Raw genomic sequence first — 16,801 nt, 5'->3', positions numbered from 1 at the left:
CAGGTTCATGCCTCAGCCTCCCGAGTAGCTGGGATTACAGGCGTCTGCCACCACGCCCGGCTGATTTTTTGTATTTTTAGTAGAGATGGGGTTTCACCGTGTTAACCAGGATGGCCTGGATCTCCTGACCTTGTGATCCACCCACCTCGGCCTCCCAAAGTGCTGGGATTACAGGCATGAGCCACCGCACCCGGCCTATACATGGATTTTTGACTGTGCAGGGGGGTGGGCTGTAATTGTTCAAGGGTCAACTATAATCGAGGAATTGATTCCACATGGGAAGAAAAATTTTAGGATCACTCCACAGTGAATGAAGCTCACCCGTTGCCACATTTTGTAGGCAGTCAATGGGCCGTTTTTCACCTCTTTCTCTCCCACTGTCTGTCTCCACCCGTTCTCTTTTCAATCAATGCACTCCCCTCCCACCTCCAGGCCAATCATGTCGATAGTAGCGCAGCCCTGGAGGAAGACTTGTGTCTCACTTCCTAGCTGTGTGACCTTGAGCAGGTGTCTTAACCTCTCTGGGCTTCCCTCCCTTATCTATAAAATGAAGATAATAAAAGCTCCTGCCTCATAACATGGTGGTGAGGATTAAATGAGCTGACACCTGCAAAGCACATCTTATGTTCTTTATAGTGCTCAAAAATCAACAAAAATGAAAATAAATAAGCCGGCCACAGTATTGCACATCTGTAGTCCCAGCTACGGGGAGGCTGAGGCGGGAGGATCTCTTGAGCCCAGGAGTTTGAGAACAGCTGGGACAACATAGTGAGACTCCATTTCTTAAAAAAAAAAACTTAGGGCCAGGCATGGTGGCTCACGCCTGTAATGGCAACCCTTTGGGAGGCCGAGGTGGGCAGATCACTTGAGGTCAGGAGTTTGAGACCAGCCTGGCCAACACGGTGAAACCGCGTCTCTACTAAAAATACAAAAAATTTGCTGGGCGTGGTAGTGCACACCTGTAGTCCCAGCTACTCGGGAGGCTACGGCATAAGAAAAGAATCGCTTGAACCCAGGAGGCGGAGGTTGCAGTGAGCCAAGATCACAACACTGCATTCCAGCCTGAGCAACAGAGTGAGACTCCTTCAAGAAAAAAGGAAGAAAGAAAAACTTAAAAAAAAAAAAAAAAAGTGAATTCAATGTTATTAAATTAAAATGTTTTAAATAAAATTAAAATGAATAATGAAATGAATGGGAACATGATAATTAATAATTAGTTTTAAAATAAAATAAAATGGGCTGGGTGCAGTGGCTCACACCTGTAATTCCAGCACTTTGGGAGGCCGAGACGGGTGAATCACCTGAGGTCAGGAGCTTGAGACCAGCCTGAACAACATAGTGAAACCCCGTCTCTACTAAAACTACAAAAAATTTAGCCAGCCATAGTGGCAGGCGCCTGTAGTCCCAGCTATTTGGGAGGCTGAGGCAGGAGAATTGTTTGAACCCAGGAGGCAGAGGTTGCAGTGAGCAGAGATCGTGCCACTGCACTCCAGCCTCAGCAACAGAGTGAGACTCTGTCTCAAAAATAAATGAAATCACATCAAATCAAATAAGCCGAAACAACTGAAGGAAGCCACAGAGGGGGAATGACATCCCCAGAGTCACCCAGGACACCAGGGACAGAGAAAGGATTTGAACTCAGAGCCACCTGATTCTATCCCAGGCTTGGCTGGGCGCAGTGGCTCACGCCTGTAATCCCATCACTTTGGGTGGGAGGTAGGAGGATCGCTTGAGGCCAGGAGTTTAAGACCAGCCTGGGCAACACAGCTAGACCCCATCTCTACAAAAAATAAAAATTAGCCCAGCTTGGTGGTACATGCCTGTAGTCTCTGCACTTTGGGAGGCTGAGGCAGGAGGATCGTTTGAGCCCAGGAGTTGGAGGCTGCAGTCGGTTGAGATAGCACCATTGCACTCCAGCCTGGGTGACAGAAAAAGACTCTGTCTCAAAAAAAACAAAAACAACAACAACAAAAAAAACTGGACCAAGTGCGGTGGCTCATGCCTGTAATCCCAGCACTTTGGGAGGCCAAGGCGGGTGGATGACCTGATGTCAGGAGTTCAAGACCAGCCTGGCCAACATGGTGAACTCCTGCCTCTACTAAAAATACAAAATTAGCTGGGCATGGTGGTGCATGCCTGTAATCGCAGCTACTCGGGAGGCTGGAGCAAGAGAATTACTTGAACCCGGGAGGTAGAGGTTGCAGTGAGCCGAGATAGAGCCACTGCACTCCAGCCTGGGCGACAAGAGGGAAACTCCGTCTCAAAAATAAAATAAAATAAAAAATGAAATCCAGGCTTGTTCCACAGGCCTCTCTTTTTGGCTTTTCAAAAATGGCTTTCAAAGATCCTGAGCTCCCACTCACTCGCACTCTCTGCTCCTGCCAAGAGAATCTTCCTGTTATGCCTGTGAATCAAGCAGACCTGGTCTAGCCTCCAAATCTTTACCCACACAGGTCCGTGCCCCGCTCCTCACGTGCCTGCCTTCACTTCTCTAAATCCTCCCTATTCTTCCAGGCTCTGCTCTGGCGCCACCTCCTCCAGGCAGACTCCCTGATTTCTCCAGGACACACTGAATGGGGAGGTTGTATCCCATGGTAGGAAAACTAAAGGCTCCAAGTCAAGCTTGCCCACCCAGGCCAGGCACAAAGAGGTGCTCAGGAAGGCTGATTGCCTGTCCCTGAAGTGAAAGCCCTCACTTTCATCCTCCCCATCTGTGCCCTGAATTGGCCGCCACAGGGACTTGAGGGGGCTGAGAGGAAGTGGGGATGATGGAGGAAGAAGCATGTCTTTCTAGGAGTTCATAGCCGAAGACACGGATGCAAGAGAAGACAGGTGGATCTACCTCAGGGCCTTTGCACTGGCTGTTCCAGCCATTTGGAATGCAATTCCTGCAAACTCTCTCCCCCACTCCCCTTCCCTTTCTTTTTCTTTTTTTTTCTTTTTTGAGATGGAGTCTCACTCTGTTGCCCAGGCTGCAGTGCAATGGCACAATCTCAGCTCACTGCAGCCTCCACCTCCTAGGTTCAAGCAATTCTCCTGCCTCAGCCTCCCAAGTAGCTGGGATTACAGGTGCCCGCCACAGTGCCCAGCTAATTTTTGTATTTTTAGTAGAGACAACGTTTCACCATGTTGGCCAGGCTCGTCTTGAACTCCTGACCTCAAGTGATCTGCCTGCCTCGGCCTCCTAAAGTGCTGGGATTACAGGCGTGAGTCACCATGCCCAGCCCTCCCCTTCCCTTTCTAATCTTTTCTCTAATATCACCTTCTCTGGGAAGGCTTCCCTGGCCACCCTCTTTAAAACTGCAGCCACCTCCCCTGCCCTGGATGCTTCAGTTCCCTTTTCCTGCTTTGTCTGTCTTCGCGACACAAAATACACATTGTCACTTATTTATCTTGTTTCGTGTTCATCTCCCGTACTCAGCGGTCGGCTCCACGAGGGCAAGGATTTTTGCCTGCCCTATTCCCTGGCTGATTCCCCTGTGCCTGGAACAGCGCCTGCTATATAAATACGTGCTGAGTACATACACACCAAAGCAAAAGATCAGGGTCCTCGGGAAAGTGGGTGCTTGGAAAAGCAAGGGGTCACTGTGGCCGGGGAGAGCGGAGTTTGGATGGGGAGGTGGTACTGGGGCCAAATTGTGAGGAATGAGGAGGGTCTGATAGGTGGCAACGCGGCGAGAAGGTATTCCATGGGGAGCGGACTAGGGCCTGGGCAAAGGCCTAGGCTGGAAAGCTTGTACGGAGAGCAGTGGAGAGGTCAGGACGCTAGGGGGCAGCAGAGAGGAAAGGAGAAGAGGTGGGTACTGGAATGAAAGGGTGGATCTTCAGCCAGGCCCCAGGAGACAGAAGGCTGAAGTTGCAGGGGTGTATCGGGCATCTAGGGCCTCACACTCACCTCTGTCTTCTTAAATCGCGCCCTGAGAGTCTTCATGGTTGGTGCCCTGCGTTTCTCCTCTCCCCAGGCCACCTGAGGAAGGGCAAGGGTGGGGGTAAGGTGAGGGACACCAGTCCTTGGTGGGCGGCAGGGTCCGTTGCCTCTCCCTCCACAAAAGGACCACTTCCTCCTTCCTGACCAATCCTGGCTCCTAGAGCAAGACACAGACCTGCTCTATCTCCTACCTGCTGTGTGTCTTTTGGCAGGTTACTTGCCCTCTCTGTTTTACTTCCCTCATCTATACAATGACAGAAATGATCCTTTCTTGACCAACTCATGGTCAGTTTTCAGTACGGTCCCTACATAGAGCCTGGCCAAACATGAGGGGCTCAATAAATGCATCTCACTGGTATTTCCTGTTGTCCAAACAGATCAAGCCTTTTCTGGTCTTCTAACTTTTATCTGTGCAGTTATTTCTGCCTAGAATGGTTTCTTTTTTCTTCCTGAACTCCTACTCATCCTTCAAAGCCCAGTTCCAAAATCCCTTGCTCTGATCAGCTTTGCCTCTCGTTCCCAAGCAGAGATCTAACTCCCCAAATTGGGTTCCCGCCTACCCTGGCTGGGTCTCTTCCTCTGCCTCAGCCCTGGCTCCATGGGCTTGGAAGGGTCTGGGCTGACTCTGTCCTTTTCAACAGTCAGGGGCTCCCTGGGGACTGAAGCCAGGGCTGAGGGCTCTCAGCACAGAGGCATGTTTGCTACATAGTCAGAGGGAACCTCCATGGGACAGCAATTCACCCATAGTGGGTGGAGGTCTGGGGCGATGGCTGCATGCACGTGTGTGACGTGAGTGTGGGGTGTGTGCACGCATGCATTTCTGTCCACCTGGGCCTATTCTACGTTCCGCATGTGCAGGCACGGAGGTCAGGCAGGCCTATCTCGAGGGGGTGTGTTTTTTGAGGGGTGTGACTGTGAGGCCCTATGTGTGAAAGGGATTTCTGTGATGGAGAATCTGTATCTGCTTCTTACCAGGGAGTAGGGGTTGGGATGGCCTCTACCTGTCCACCTACCTACTCGTGAATTCTCCAAGCCACCCCTCCACGCATTTACCACCTATGCACTCACCCGGCCATCCATCCTCCCACCTAAGCACTGTATACCCACCCACTGGCCACCACCCACAGCTCACCCACCCAATTCATGTTCTCATGCTTCTTCATCACCCTTTAATCAGGCTTCACCCACACATCCATCCACCCACACATCCATCTACCCACTCAAACACCTACCAACTCCCACCATTCATCCATCCACTCATCCACCCATCCATCCACTTATCCATCCCTTCATCCATCTACCCAAGCATCCATCCATCCATCCATCCATCCATCCATCCATCCATGCATCCGCCCACCCAATCACCCACCCATCCACCCACCCACCCATCCACTCATCCACTCATCCATCCACTTATCCATCCCTCCATCCATCCACCCAACCACAAATCCATCCATCCATCCATCCATCCATTTATCCATCCCTCCATCCGTTCGCCCAATCACCCACCCATTCATCCATCCACCCAATCATCAATCCACCCATCCATCCATACATCTACCCAACCGCCCATCCATCTATTCGCCCCCCATCCATCCACCCACCCATCCATTCATTTACCCCTCCACCAGTACCCATTCACTCACTACCTACCCTTTTTTCTTCTACCTCTGACTGGAGGATTCAATCACACCCAAAGCAGGGGGTAATAAGACACCCAACAGAGGAGTTCACAGGCTGCTTAGGAGAAGACAATCCGTGGGTTCGGGGGAGGGAGAAATGCCTGCTAAATTTAGGGAGCTGCTTGCTGGAAGACGTGATGGTAAATAAGAAGGGCCTGATGGCCGGGTGGGATGTTGAGCACCCGCCTTGGAGGAAGCTAGGCAGGGCACAGGCCGGCAAGTGGGAAGTGCGTGGGTGAACGAGTGCATGTGTGTGTCAGGGTACCTAGGTAGCTCCGCAGCCTGGCTGGGACCCAGCACGGCTTCTTTCTCCCACATACAAGCGCTCAGGGGCCTGGGGCCATAAGGGGATCCTCCATCCTGGGCCTCTCCCACCTCCTTCCTCCCCTACCTCCTGCAGCTCCAGTGCCCCGAGCTCCCGGCCACAGTGCCCACTGCCGGCTCCGGTTACCCACTCCCAGCTGGGCCACGAGCAGCTCCAGCCGTTCCACTCTGACACCTGATCGGCTCTGAGCAGGCGGCCGCCCCAGGGGGCCGGGGATGAGCCGAGGGAGGAGACAGGCTGGCAGCGGACTGCCTGCTGGCCAACTGGCTCTGGCGGGAAGACACCCACGATCTTCCCTATCATCACTGGACTGATTTTAGTTTCTGGAAGGAGCCATGCTCTTCCTCTCTTCTCAGCCTTTGCACTTGCTGTTCCCCCCACCAGGAACATTCTTTCTGTACTTCGTGTCACCCCTAACCGGCTCTACCTGACTCATGCACTCTTTATTTATTTATTTTATTTTATTTTTTTGAGACGGAGTTTCGTGCTTGTTGCCCAGGCTGGAGTGCAATGGCGCAATCTCCGGCTCACTGCAATCTCCGCCTCCTGGGTTCAAGCAATTCTCCTGCCTCAGCTTCCCGAGCAGCTGGGATTACAGGCCACCACACCCAGCTAATTTTGTATTTTTAGTAGAGACAGGGTTTCTCCATGTTGGTCAGGGTGGTCTCGAACTCCCAATCTCAGGTGATCCGCCTGCCTCAGCCTCCCAAAGTGCTGGGATTACAGGCGTGAGCCACTGCGTCCAGCTCATGCACTCTTTAGATCTTTGCTGCAACATCCCCTCCTCCAGGAAGCCCTCCCAGATGCCCCCAGCCTGGGTCAGGTGCCTCCTGTGAGCCCCCTCACTGCCCTGTGCCCTCTGCATCACCCATTGCATCCCAACCACACCACGTCACCATTACCTGGTCACATGTTTGTGTCCACACCCAGCCACTAGGGCATAGATGGTACTACCTTTGCTCTCCAGTGTGCCCAGTACAAAGTAGGTACTCAACACATGATTCTTAAATGAGTCCTCCAGGCCACCAGCCCCACTGACCTTGAGCAGGACCTGTCCTACAGAATGCAGAACCTCCAGTTGGATGATACTCAGATAACTTGGCCAGACAGAGTGGCTCACGCCTGTAAACCCAGCACTTTGGGAGGCTGAGGCGGGCGGAAGTCAGGAGTTCGGGACCAGCCTGATCAACATGGAGAAACCCCGTCTCTACTAAAAAATACAAAAATTTGCTGGGTGTGGTGGCGGGCGCCTGTAATCCCAGCTACTAGGGAGGCTGAGGCAGGAGAATCGCTTGAACCCAAGAGGCGGAGGTTGCAGTGAACCTAGATTGCGCCACTGCACTCCAGCCTGGGCAACAGAGCGAGGCTCCGTCTCACACACACACACACACACACACACACACACACACACACACAGACACACACACAAATGAGATATTCAGATAACTCTGAGTGGCATTCAAAACCCTTAGACTGGGGACCCTGCTTTCCGGCTCTGTCCTTATGGAATTTACTAGTCCGTAAAAGAAGTTGTGGGGGCATGGATAGCCTGTGTCCCTCATTTTAGAGGTGACTGGAGAACTCTCACGTAGGCGGCCGCCCCAATTTCCCGCCCGGGTCAACGTGCAGCCCCTTCCCAAGCCCCACAAACACCGGCACGCAATGAGGCAGGCTTCCTTCTGACAGCAGTTACCACGTCGCCTGCGGCGTCAGCACGAGGCGCATGCGCCTTGCCGTAGGAGGCCGGGTGCGCAGGACGCGAACGCGGTTCCTCCTTCTTCCCCGCCCCGCCCCGCTTCCGGCGGAAGCGGCCTCAACAAGGGAAACTTTATTGTTCCCGTGGGGCAGTCGAGGATGTCGGTGAATTATGCGGCGGGGCTGTCGCCGTACGCGGACAAGGGCAAGTGCGGCCTTCCCGAGGTGAGCGCGTCCTAGGGTCCCGAGCATCGCACCCCAGGGCCGCGGGCTGGGAGCGGCCGGACGGCAGGGGGACATTGTGGGAATATCAGGAGGCACTGAGGCTAGACAATGGGAGGGACTTCCCAGTGAGGAAGGGGCGGGAAGTGACGCCCCTGCGCGCCGGGGGACGCGAACACGCCCAACTCTGTGGCCACCCTGTCGGGGCTGATCGGGGAGAGAGGGGATGTAGTTCCAGGAGGAGGGGACGACAGGCGCAAAGGCAGGGAGGTGGGAATAAACACACCTGGAGAACGATTAGGCCTGGGAGGTTTCCAGAGCCGGGCCAGGACGGGGCTCAAATGCCAGGCTAGGGAGTTAGCACTTTATCCTGAGGGTGATGGGGAAGGGTTTTGCCCTGGCGAGGGGCCTGGACAGAATGTGCCAGAAAGATCCCTCCAGCCACTCAGAGGGGAAGTGGAAGGATCGGCTGCCCCCTCCGCGCACTGTGGGAATTTGGGGAAGTCACTTCCCTTCTGGGTCTCCATCTCCAAACTTTCTGCAAACGAGGTGAAGATGGCCCCATTCCATAAGGCTGGCCCATGCATTCTGACTCATGCATTTAATAAGGGCCGATGGTGTGCGCCCATCCAGAAGCCCCACTCTTCACTGTTGCTGTTAGTCACTTTCTTTTATTATTATTATTATTATTATTTTTGAGACGGAGTTTGTCGCCCAGGCTGGAGTGCAGTGGAGCATTCTGGGTTCACTGCAACCTCCGCCTCCTAGGTTCAAGCGATTCTCCTGCCTCAGCCTCCTGAGTAGAGTAGATGAGATTACAGGCGCCTGCCACCACGCCCGGCTAATTTTTGTATTTTTAGTAGAGGTGGGGTTTCACCATGTTGGCCAGTCTGGGCCCGAACTCTTGACCTCAAGTGATCCACCCACCTTGGCTTCCCAAAGTGCTAGGATTATAGGCATGAGCCACCACACCCGGCCTGTTAGTCACTTTATTCCACCAACATTTATGGAGCACTTACTGTGGGTCAGGCACTTTCTAGGTACTAAGGCCACAGCCAGGAGCAACACAGATTAAAAACCCCTCTTTCTAGTAAGGGAGACTGACTAGGGGTTGCATGGAAACCAGGTGGCCAAGGGAGGCGTCACTGTCACTGAAGTGACATCTGAGCCACAAGTTACAGGAGGTGAGGGAGGGAGCCAGTGGGTATCTGGGGGAAGAGCATTAAAGGGTGTGGCCCTGAGGCGGGACTGTGCCTGGTGTGATGGAGGAACAGGGAGGAGACCTGTGTGGCTGGAGCAGAGTGAGGCGGGGAGAGGGAGGAGAAGAGGGCAGAGGAGGTAGTGCAGGGCCTGGTGGGCCGTGGGGAGGGCTAGGGCTTTGACAAGGCAGATGGGAGGCATGGAAGGTCGTAGGCAGAGGAGGGGTATGAGGACAAGCTGCCTTTTCCAGTCCATTTTCCTCCCTCAGGCAAGACAGGGACAGCTCAGTCTGTGGCTCGTGCGTGACCTTGCCACTTGGGGGAACTGTTTTGACCCTTCCATCTGCTCTCTCCCCCCATAGATCTTCGACCCCCCAGAGGAGCTGGAGCGGAAGGTGTGGGAACTGGCGAGGCTGGTCTGGCAGTCCTCCAATGTGGTGTTCCACACGGGTGCCGGCATCAGCACTGCCTCTGGCATCCCCGACTTCAGGTCTGTGAGTGTGCAGGGGAAGTCGAGGCAAGGCCCACCAGGCTGCCAGGGGATTCCCTGCAAGCCACACACATCTGGGAATTAGAACCCATTCATCTGCTTTCCTCCTGGATGTGTCCTGGGTACTCCCTTTAAGATGTGTCCCTTGGCTGGGCGTGGTGGATCACAAGGTCAGGAATTCCAGACCAGCCTGGCCAGTATGGTGAATCCCCATCTCTACTAAAAATACAAAAATTAGACAGTTGTGGTGGCACACATCTGTAGTCCCGGCTACTCGGGAGGCTGAGGCAGGAGAATCGCTTGAACCTGGGAGGTGGAGGCAGTGAGCCGAGATCGTACCACTGCACTCCAGCCTGGGCGACAGAGTGAGGCTCCGTCTAAAAACAAAACAAAAAGATGCGTCCCTTGTCACAACCAGCATTCCACTCACCCCATTGGCCAGAACACTGTCACCTGATCACACCTGGCTGCAAGGGATGCTGGGAAATATAGTCTTTCATATTTGCAAGCGTAGCCAGGTGTGGTGGCAGGCACCTGTAATCCCAGCTACTTGGAAGGCCGAGGTGGGAGAATCGCTTGAACCCGGGAGGCAGAGGTTGCAGTCAGCCAAGATCGTGCCATTGTACTCCAGCCTGGGCAACAGAGCCAGACTCCATCTCAAAAAAAAAAAAAAAAAAAAAAAGCCAAGGCGTGAATTTCTCCTCCTTCTCCTCTTCCGTAACCTGCTGTGGCTCCCCATTGCCAGGCAGTGTAGAGTTCTGAATACCTTGTGCTGGAAGCTGAAGCCCTTCCTGCCCCAGCCCTGAATCACCTCTCCAACTTCAGCCCCTCCTGCTCCTGCTGCAGCCCCCAAAACACTTGCATTTTCTCCTAAACTCATGGGCTCTTCCCAGCACCCAGGCCTTTGTTTACCCCTTCTGTCTGATCTTCCCTCTCACCCTTCAAGAAACTGCTTGGCCTTCTCCAGGAAGCCCTTCCACGTGCCCCAGGGCCCCCACCTCCACTGGGCTTCCCCAGACCCAGGTACCTCCTCTGGTCCAGGCTTGACTCTTGGGGCCAGAGGATCTGTGTCCACTTGTCTCCCCTAAGATCAAGGACTTCTGGAGGGCAGGGCTTGGGTCCACGTGAGCATCGTCAGGGCTCATTGAAGCAGCAGTGTTGGTTGAATAGAATAAGTCATTTTTGCCTTCTTGTGAATTCATCTCTCTCTCTCTGCCTCTCCCTCTCTCTGTCTCTGTCCAATTCTGTCTCTGACTTGCTTTCTTTGTCTTTAACTCTTTATTTCTCTGTGTCTTGTTCTGTCCCCCTCTCCCTGTTCTTCCAACTCACCCTCTATTTCTGTTTCTGATTCCCTCTCTGTCTCCCTGTCTCTCTCTGTCTCCTGATTTTCTGTCTCTCCAACTTTCTCTCTATACCTCTCTGATTCTCCCTCTGTCTCTTTTTCTGTTCCCCTCTCCCCGTCCATCTCTCCCGGCCTGCCACCTTCAGGGGTCCCCACGGAGTCTGGACCATGGAGGAGCGAGGTCTGGCCCCCAAGTTCGACACCACCTTTGAGAGCGCGCGGCCCACGCAGACCCACATGGCGCTGGTGCAGCTGGAGCGCGTGGGCCTCCTCCACTTCCTGGTCAGCCAGAACGTGGACGGGCTCCATGTGCGCTCAGGCTTCCCCAGGTAACACCCTGGCCCTGCCCCCAGGAAAGCGCTTGGGGCCCCACAAACCGTGTTTGCGTTTTTAGGGGGGAGAGTCTCCTTTCCTGGTTTTATAAGATTCTAGCCCTGAGTTCTCTGGATCTTTCTTGGCCCAGTGTATGGAGATTTCTGAGTCCCGTGGCTCAGACCTGTCCCCGACGGGGCCAGTAGCAGAATTTCCCTCGGGATGGGGCTAAGGGGAGGAGAGCTGTCAGGGTCTAGAAGTTGCAGTTTGTTTTTGTTGTTGTTGTTGTTGTCGTTGTTATTGTTGTTGTTTTTGAGACTGAGTTTCGCTCTTGTTGCCCAGGCTGGAGTGCAATGGTGTGATCTTGGCTCAGCCTCCCGGGTTCAAGCGATTCTCCTACCTCAGCCTCCCTAGCAGCTGGGATTACAGGCACGCGCCATCACGCCCAGCTAATTTTGTATTTTTAGTAGAGATGGGGTTTCTCCATGTTGGCCAGGCTGGTCTTGAACTCCTGACCTCAGGTGATCTGCTCGCCTCAGCCTCCCAAAGTGCTGGGGTTACAGGTGTGAGCCACCATGCCTGGCCTGTTGTGTTTTTAATATCCATCTTTGTTAATCTGACACTAAACGTGTCTGACACTGGAGTGAACCTGTGCTCTGGGGCAGGCTGATTTCCTAATAGAAGTGTGGCCCTCTTTGCCGGGTCTCACCCCTGGGGCAACCAGTGACAGCCAGGTCAGTTGTTGAGACGAGGAGCTCGGCAGCCAGGGGTGAGGGGTGAGGAAGAGATTTTTCTCTGCTTATAAAAGCAAAGGAGGGGCCGGGCATGGTGGCTCACATCCGTAATCCCAGCACTTTGGGAGGCCGAGGCGGGCGGATCACGATGTCAAGAGTTCGAGACCAGCCTGGCCAACATGGTGAAACCCCATCTCTACTAAGAATACAAAAATTAGCTGGGCGTGGTGGTGCGTGCCTGTAATCCCAGCTACTCAGGAGGCTGAGTCAGGAGAATCGCTTGAACCCGGGAGGCCGAGGTTGCAGTAAGCCGAGATGGCACCACTGCACTCCAGCTTGGGTGACAGAGCAAGACTCTGTCTCGAGAAAAAAAAAGCAAAGGAGGGCCAGGTGTGGTGACTTATGCCTGGAATCTCACCACTTTGGGAAGCCAAGGCGGGCGGATCACGAGTTCAGGAGATTGAGACCATCCTGACCACGTGGTGAAACCCCGTCTCTACTAAAAATGGAAAAATTAGGCTGGGTACGGTGGCTCACGCCTGTAATCCCAGCACTTTGGGAGGCCGAGGCAGGTGGATCACAAGGTCAGGAGATCGAGACCATCCTGGCTAATACGGTGAAACCCTGTCTCTACTAAAAATACAAAAAATTAGCCGGGCGTGGTGAAAATTAGCCGGGCGTGGTGGCATGCATCTGTAGTCCCAGCTACTCAGGAGGCTGAGGCAGGAGAATCACTTGAACCCCAGAGGCGGAGGTTGCGGTGAGCTGAGATTGTGCCATTGCACTCCAACCTGGGCAACAAGAGCAAAACTCTGTCTCAAAATAAATAAATAGATAAAACAAAGCTGGCATTGGATCTCATGCTTCGGGGCCACTCATTTTCTCGGTTTCTTCCATGATAAACTGGGAATTCGAATTCCTGTGCTTCTGACCTGGTGACATCAGGAGGTTCCCATATGCTCTCGGAGGGGGACGGGCATTTTGTGAGTGGAAAGGGCTTCCCATTATCTAAGGTGGGTTCAGCCTCAGGGGTTAATGATTCCTTGGGCTCAGAGAGGTTGGGCCACTTGCCCAGAGATGCACAGCAGATGAATGGTGGAGCCAGGAGCTAGAAGAGCCAGAAAGAAGGAGTTGATCAATGTTGTGGGAGAGGAGTCTGGGAAGCCTTCCTGGAGGAGAGGGGCTTAGCACCAGCCCCAAAGCCTGGACATCCAGGGAGCCCTTCCCAGCATCGAGCCTCTTCCTTCTCTTCCCACAGGGACAAACTGGCAGAGCTTCACGGGAACATGTTTGTGGAAGAATGTGCCAAGTGTAAGACGTGAGTGCCACCTGGGTGCAGGGGCGGGGGCTCTGCCAGGCTGCCCCCAGGCAGGTGCACGTTGTGAGCCATGCAGCCGCCATCCCTCCCTCAGGGCGGGCTCTGCCAGAGGGGGTGGGGTCGAAGCTGATGTCCCAGAGACCCAGAGGGTGTGGGGGGACTGGGGTGTGGCCCTCCTGGGGGGATCTGAGGGGCATGTCTCCCTCTTGGGGGGATATGAGGAGTATGTCTCCCTCCTGGAGGGATTTGGGGGGCATGCCTTCCTCCTGGAGGGATTTGGGGGGGCCATGCCTCCCTCCTGGGGGGGGTACATCCGTGTCCTGGCACTGCTGTAGCAACCTGCCACAGATGAGCAGCTTAGAACAATAGAAATTTTTGATCTCACAGTTAGTTCTGAGGACCAGAAGTCCAAAATCCAGGTGTCTGCAGGGCCATGCGCCTCTGCAACCTGTAGAGGAGGATTTGTCCTGCCTTTTCCTGGCTGCTGGTGGTAGCCAGCTACCCTTGGTGGTCCGGGGCCTACAGCCACAGGGGCCTTCTTATCTCTGTGTTTCTCTTTTTTTTTGAGACAGAGTCTCGCTCTGTCACCCAGGCTGGAGTGCAGTGGGGCAATCTTGGCTCACTGCAACCTCCACCTCCTGGGTTCAGGCAATTCTTCTGCCTCAGCCTCCCGAGTAGCTGCGACTACAGGCGCCCGCTACCACGCCCGGCTAATTTTTATATTTTTAGTAGAGACAGGGTTTCACCATATTGGCCAGGCTGGTGTTGAACTCCTGACCTCATGATCCGCCCGCCTCAGCCTCCCAAAGTGCTGGGGTGACACGCGTGAGCCACCGCGCCCGGCCCTGTATAACTATTAAAGTCAGGAAAAGTAAAGTGGACGTCGCCTTCTCTAATCCTGAATCCAGACTCGGCCTGTCGCCCCCATGCTCCAATTGTTCCTGTTTCTCCTGGTCCGGGATCCATGCAGGGTCTTGTCTCTCGAGCCCCTTTGTCTGGGACAGTTTCCCGCTTTGTTTTCTGTGCTCTGGGCACCAAGCAGCATCCCGGCCCGTTATTCGTGGAAGGCTTCTCGTTCCGTGTCGCTGGGTGCTAGTTCTGGTCACCTGTCCACCCCCCACCTCCCTGGGAGAACGTTGCCCTAGAAACAGTTCGAGAGTCACCCACGGGGGCTGACCTGGCCCCATCCTCCCGCTTCCTCCCTTACACAGGCAGTATGTCCGGGACACAGTCGTGGGCACGATGGGCCTGAAGGCCACGGGCCGGCTCTGCACCGTAGCTAAGGCAAGGGGGCTGCGGGCCTGCAGGTGAGCCACCCCCACCCTTGCCCTGGGCTCCAGGGGAGGCTGCGAGGCCCCTGCGGACTCTCCTCAGCTTCCTCATTGCAGGGGAGAGCTGAGGGACACCATCCTAGACTGGGAGGACTCCCTGCCCGACCGGGACCTGGCACTCGCCGATGAGGCCAGCAGGTCTGACCCCCCCACCCCCAGGGAGCCCATGGTGGGGCAGGGTGGGACGACGGCAGAAACACAGCCAGCTCCAGCACGGGACAGTGGCTGAGGCTCAGAGGCAGTCAGGGGAGGCTTCCTGGAGCAGGTGGGCCAGGCCAGGGGCTGCACGCACACACACACACACGCACACGCACACGCACACACCCCCCCCCCCCCACACACACACACCACCTCATGGCTCTGGGTGGGTGCTGTCCAAGGAAACCAAGGCTTCCGCCAGGTGTCTCCTCTATCCAGTGCTGCCCAGCCAGGAGGTGACTGAGCCGGGGTCCCACCCTAGGCGTCCAAGCTCTTACCACACTGTGATACTCCCCAGAAGTGTCTAAGGGCCCGCCCAGATCAATGACCCTGCCAACAGACAGCAGAGGAGGGCGGAGTGGGATCCCAAAGGCTGACACGGGAGTGGGGCTGGCCTTGAGCACCCCAGTGAGCACAGATGGCCTAGGTGTGAACGGGCCCCCAGGGCTGGCTCGGGATGTTGGCAGGAGCAGGGCATCAGGCTCAGCCCATGCTCCCCGGCCCCAGGAACGCCGACCTGTCCATCACGCTGGGCACATCGCTGCAGATCCGACCCAGCGGGAACCTGCCGCTGGCTACCAAGCGCCGGGGAGGCCGCCTGGTCATCGTCAACCTGCAGCCCACCAAGCACGTAGGTGTCTGAGCCCACCCCTGCCCGGGACCACCATGCACCCTCTGCCCCCCACGCCTGACCCATCCCGCCTCCCGGCAGGACCGCCATGCTGACCTCCGCATCCATGGCTACGTTGACGAGGTCATGACCCGGCTCATGAAGCACCTGGGGCTGGAGATCCCCGCCTGGGACGGCCCCCGTGTGCTGGAGAGGGCGCTGCCACCCCTGCCCCGTCCGCCCACCCCCAAGCTGGAGCCCAAGGAGGAATCACCCACCCGGATCAACGGCTCTATCCCCGCCGGCCCCAAGCAGGAGCCCTGCGCCCAGCACAACGGCTCAGAGCCCGCCAGCCCCAAACGGGAGCGGCCCACCAGCCCTGCCCCCCACAGACCCCCCAAAAGGGTGAAGGCCGAGGTGGTCCCAAGCTGACCAGGGTGCTTGGGGAGGGCGGGGCTTTTTGTAGAAACTGTGGATTCTTTTTCTCTCGTGGTCTCACTTTGTTACTTGTTTCTGTCCCCGGGAGCCTCAGGGCTCTGAGAGCTGTGCTCCAGGCCAGGGGTTGCACCTGCCCTCCTTGGTCCCTCCCTGGGCTCCAGGGGCCTCTGGTGCAGTTCCGGGAAGAAGCCACACCCTGGAGCTGAGAGCTGATCCCCTGCCACACCCCAGCCTCTGACTTGCTGTGTTGTCCAGAGGTGAGGCTGGGCCCTCCCTGGTCTCCAGCTTAAACAGGAGTGAACTCTCTCTGTCCGTAGGGCCTCCCTTCCGGGCCCCCCACACCCCACCCTACCCCTCCTCCATGGGCCCTGCAGGAGAGGAGACCCACCTTGAAGTGGGGGATCAGTAGAGACTTGCACTGCCTTTGGGGCTGGAGGGAGACGTGGGTCCACCAGGCTTCTGGAAAAGTCCTCAATGCAATAAAAACAATTTCCTTCTTGCATCTCAGTGTGTTTATTTTATTTTACTGAGCCAGAGTCTCACTCTGTCACCAAGGCTGGAATGCAGTGGCGTGATAGCTCACTGCAGCCTCTGCCTCCTAGATTCAAGCGATTCTCCTGCCTCAGCCTCCCAAGTAGCTGGGATTATAAGTGTGTGCCACCACATCCAGCTAATTGTTTGCATTTTTTGTAGAGACGGGGGTCTCACTAGGTGACCCAGGCCGGTCTCAAACTGCTGGGCTCAAGCAGTCAGGCCACCTCGACCTCCCAAAGTGCTGGATTTAACGGGCATGAGCCACTGTGCCCAGTGAGTGTTTAAATTCCCAATTTGTGGCAGGTCCTCTTCCCCCTGGGTCAGGAGTTCGTGGTCCCCTCCTCCCTGGACCACCTGCCTGGGCTCCGTTGCAATCCCTGCCCCTCAAGCCTGGGGGCCGAGGAACAAGGGCTCACCTCTCCCCCCACACCACGGATCAGGCC

The 16,801-nt window shown here is 55.4% G+C and overlaps 2 protein-coding genes across 16 annotated transcripts in view; one reads left to right on the top strand and one right to left on the bottom strand.

The window, feature by feature from the left end:
• ANKRD24 (ankyrin repeat domain 24) overlaps positions 1-7,709 on the bottom strand; it is a 42,637-nt gene extending 34,928 nt beyond the window's left edge. For 2 of the 6 annotated variants that reach the window (XM_054539365.2, XM_054539369.2), the window contains exons 1-2: positions 7,455-7,690; positions 3,896-3,968 (exon numbers count right to left, since the gene is read on the bottom strand). In XM_054539365.2, the coding sequence (XP_054395340.2) occupies positions 3,896-3,968; positions 7,455-7,477 (96 nt within the window). In that variant the 5' untranslated portion in view covers positions 7,478-7,690. Of the gene's footprint in view, positions 1-3,895; positions 3,969-5,581; positions 7,261-7,454 lie in introns of those variants that run through there. The other 4 variants (XM_063719278.1, XM_054539364.2, XM_054539368.2 and 1 more) reach the window with 4 other exon arrangements.
• On the top strand, positions 7,663-16,326 carry SIRT6 (sirtuin 6). Of its 10 annotated transcripts, none has more exons than XM_024238123.3 (8): positions 7,669-7,855; positions 9,414-9,541; positions 11,030-11,212; positions 13,188-13,247; positions 14,459-14,554; positions 14,636-14,716; positions 15,284-15,407; positions 15,489-16,326. In XM_024238123.3, exons 1-8 carry the CDS (start codon positions 7,790-7,792, stop codon positions 15,816-15,818), a joined length of 1,068 nt encoding a protein of 355 aa, XP_024093891.3. In that variant the 5' UTR covers positions 7,669-7,789; the 3' UTR covers positions 15,819-16,326. The 10 variants fall into 10 exon arrangements, with proteins under 10 accessions (XP_024093893.3, XP_024093891.3, XP_024093892.3 ...); XM_054539362.2 differs by having other exon boundaries at positions 7,681-7,855; positions 14,636-14,712; XM_063719279.1 differs by lacking the exon at positions 7,669-7,855 and adding an exon at positions 8,612-9,036.
• Positions 16,327-16,801: the final 475 nt, after the last annotated feature.

The sequence above is a fragment of the Pongo abelii genome, chromosome 20 (genome assembly GCF_028885655.2).
Source record: "Pongo abelii isolate AG06213 chromosome 20, NHGRI_mPonAbe1-v2.0_pri, whole genome shotgun sequence".
Taxonomy (NCBI): domain Eukaryota; kingdom Metazoa; phylum Chordata; class Mammalia; order Primates; family Hominidae; genus Pongo; species Pongo abelii.
This window is presented reverse-complemented; position numbering and strand designations above follow the sequence as displayed.

Excerpts from the sequence above, each read along its gene's own strand:
- SIRT6 (XM_024238123.3), top strand. The coding sequence starts at position 7,790 with ATGTCGGTGAATTATGCGGCGGGGCTGTCGCCGTACGCGGACAAGGGC. Across the intron at positions 11,213-13,187 it reads GTGCGCTCAGGCTTCCCCAG|GGACAAACTGGCAGAGCTTC; the intron begins GTAACACCCTGG and ends CTCTTCCCACAG. Across the intron at positions 15,408-15,488 it reads ACCTGCAGCCCACCAAGCAC|GACCGCCATGCTGACCTCCG; the intron begins GTAGGTGTCTGA and ends GCCTCCCGGCAG.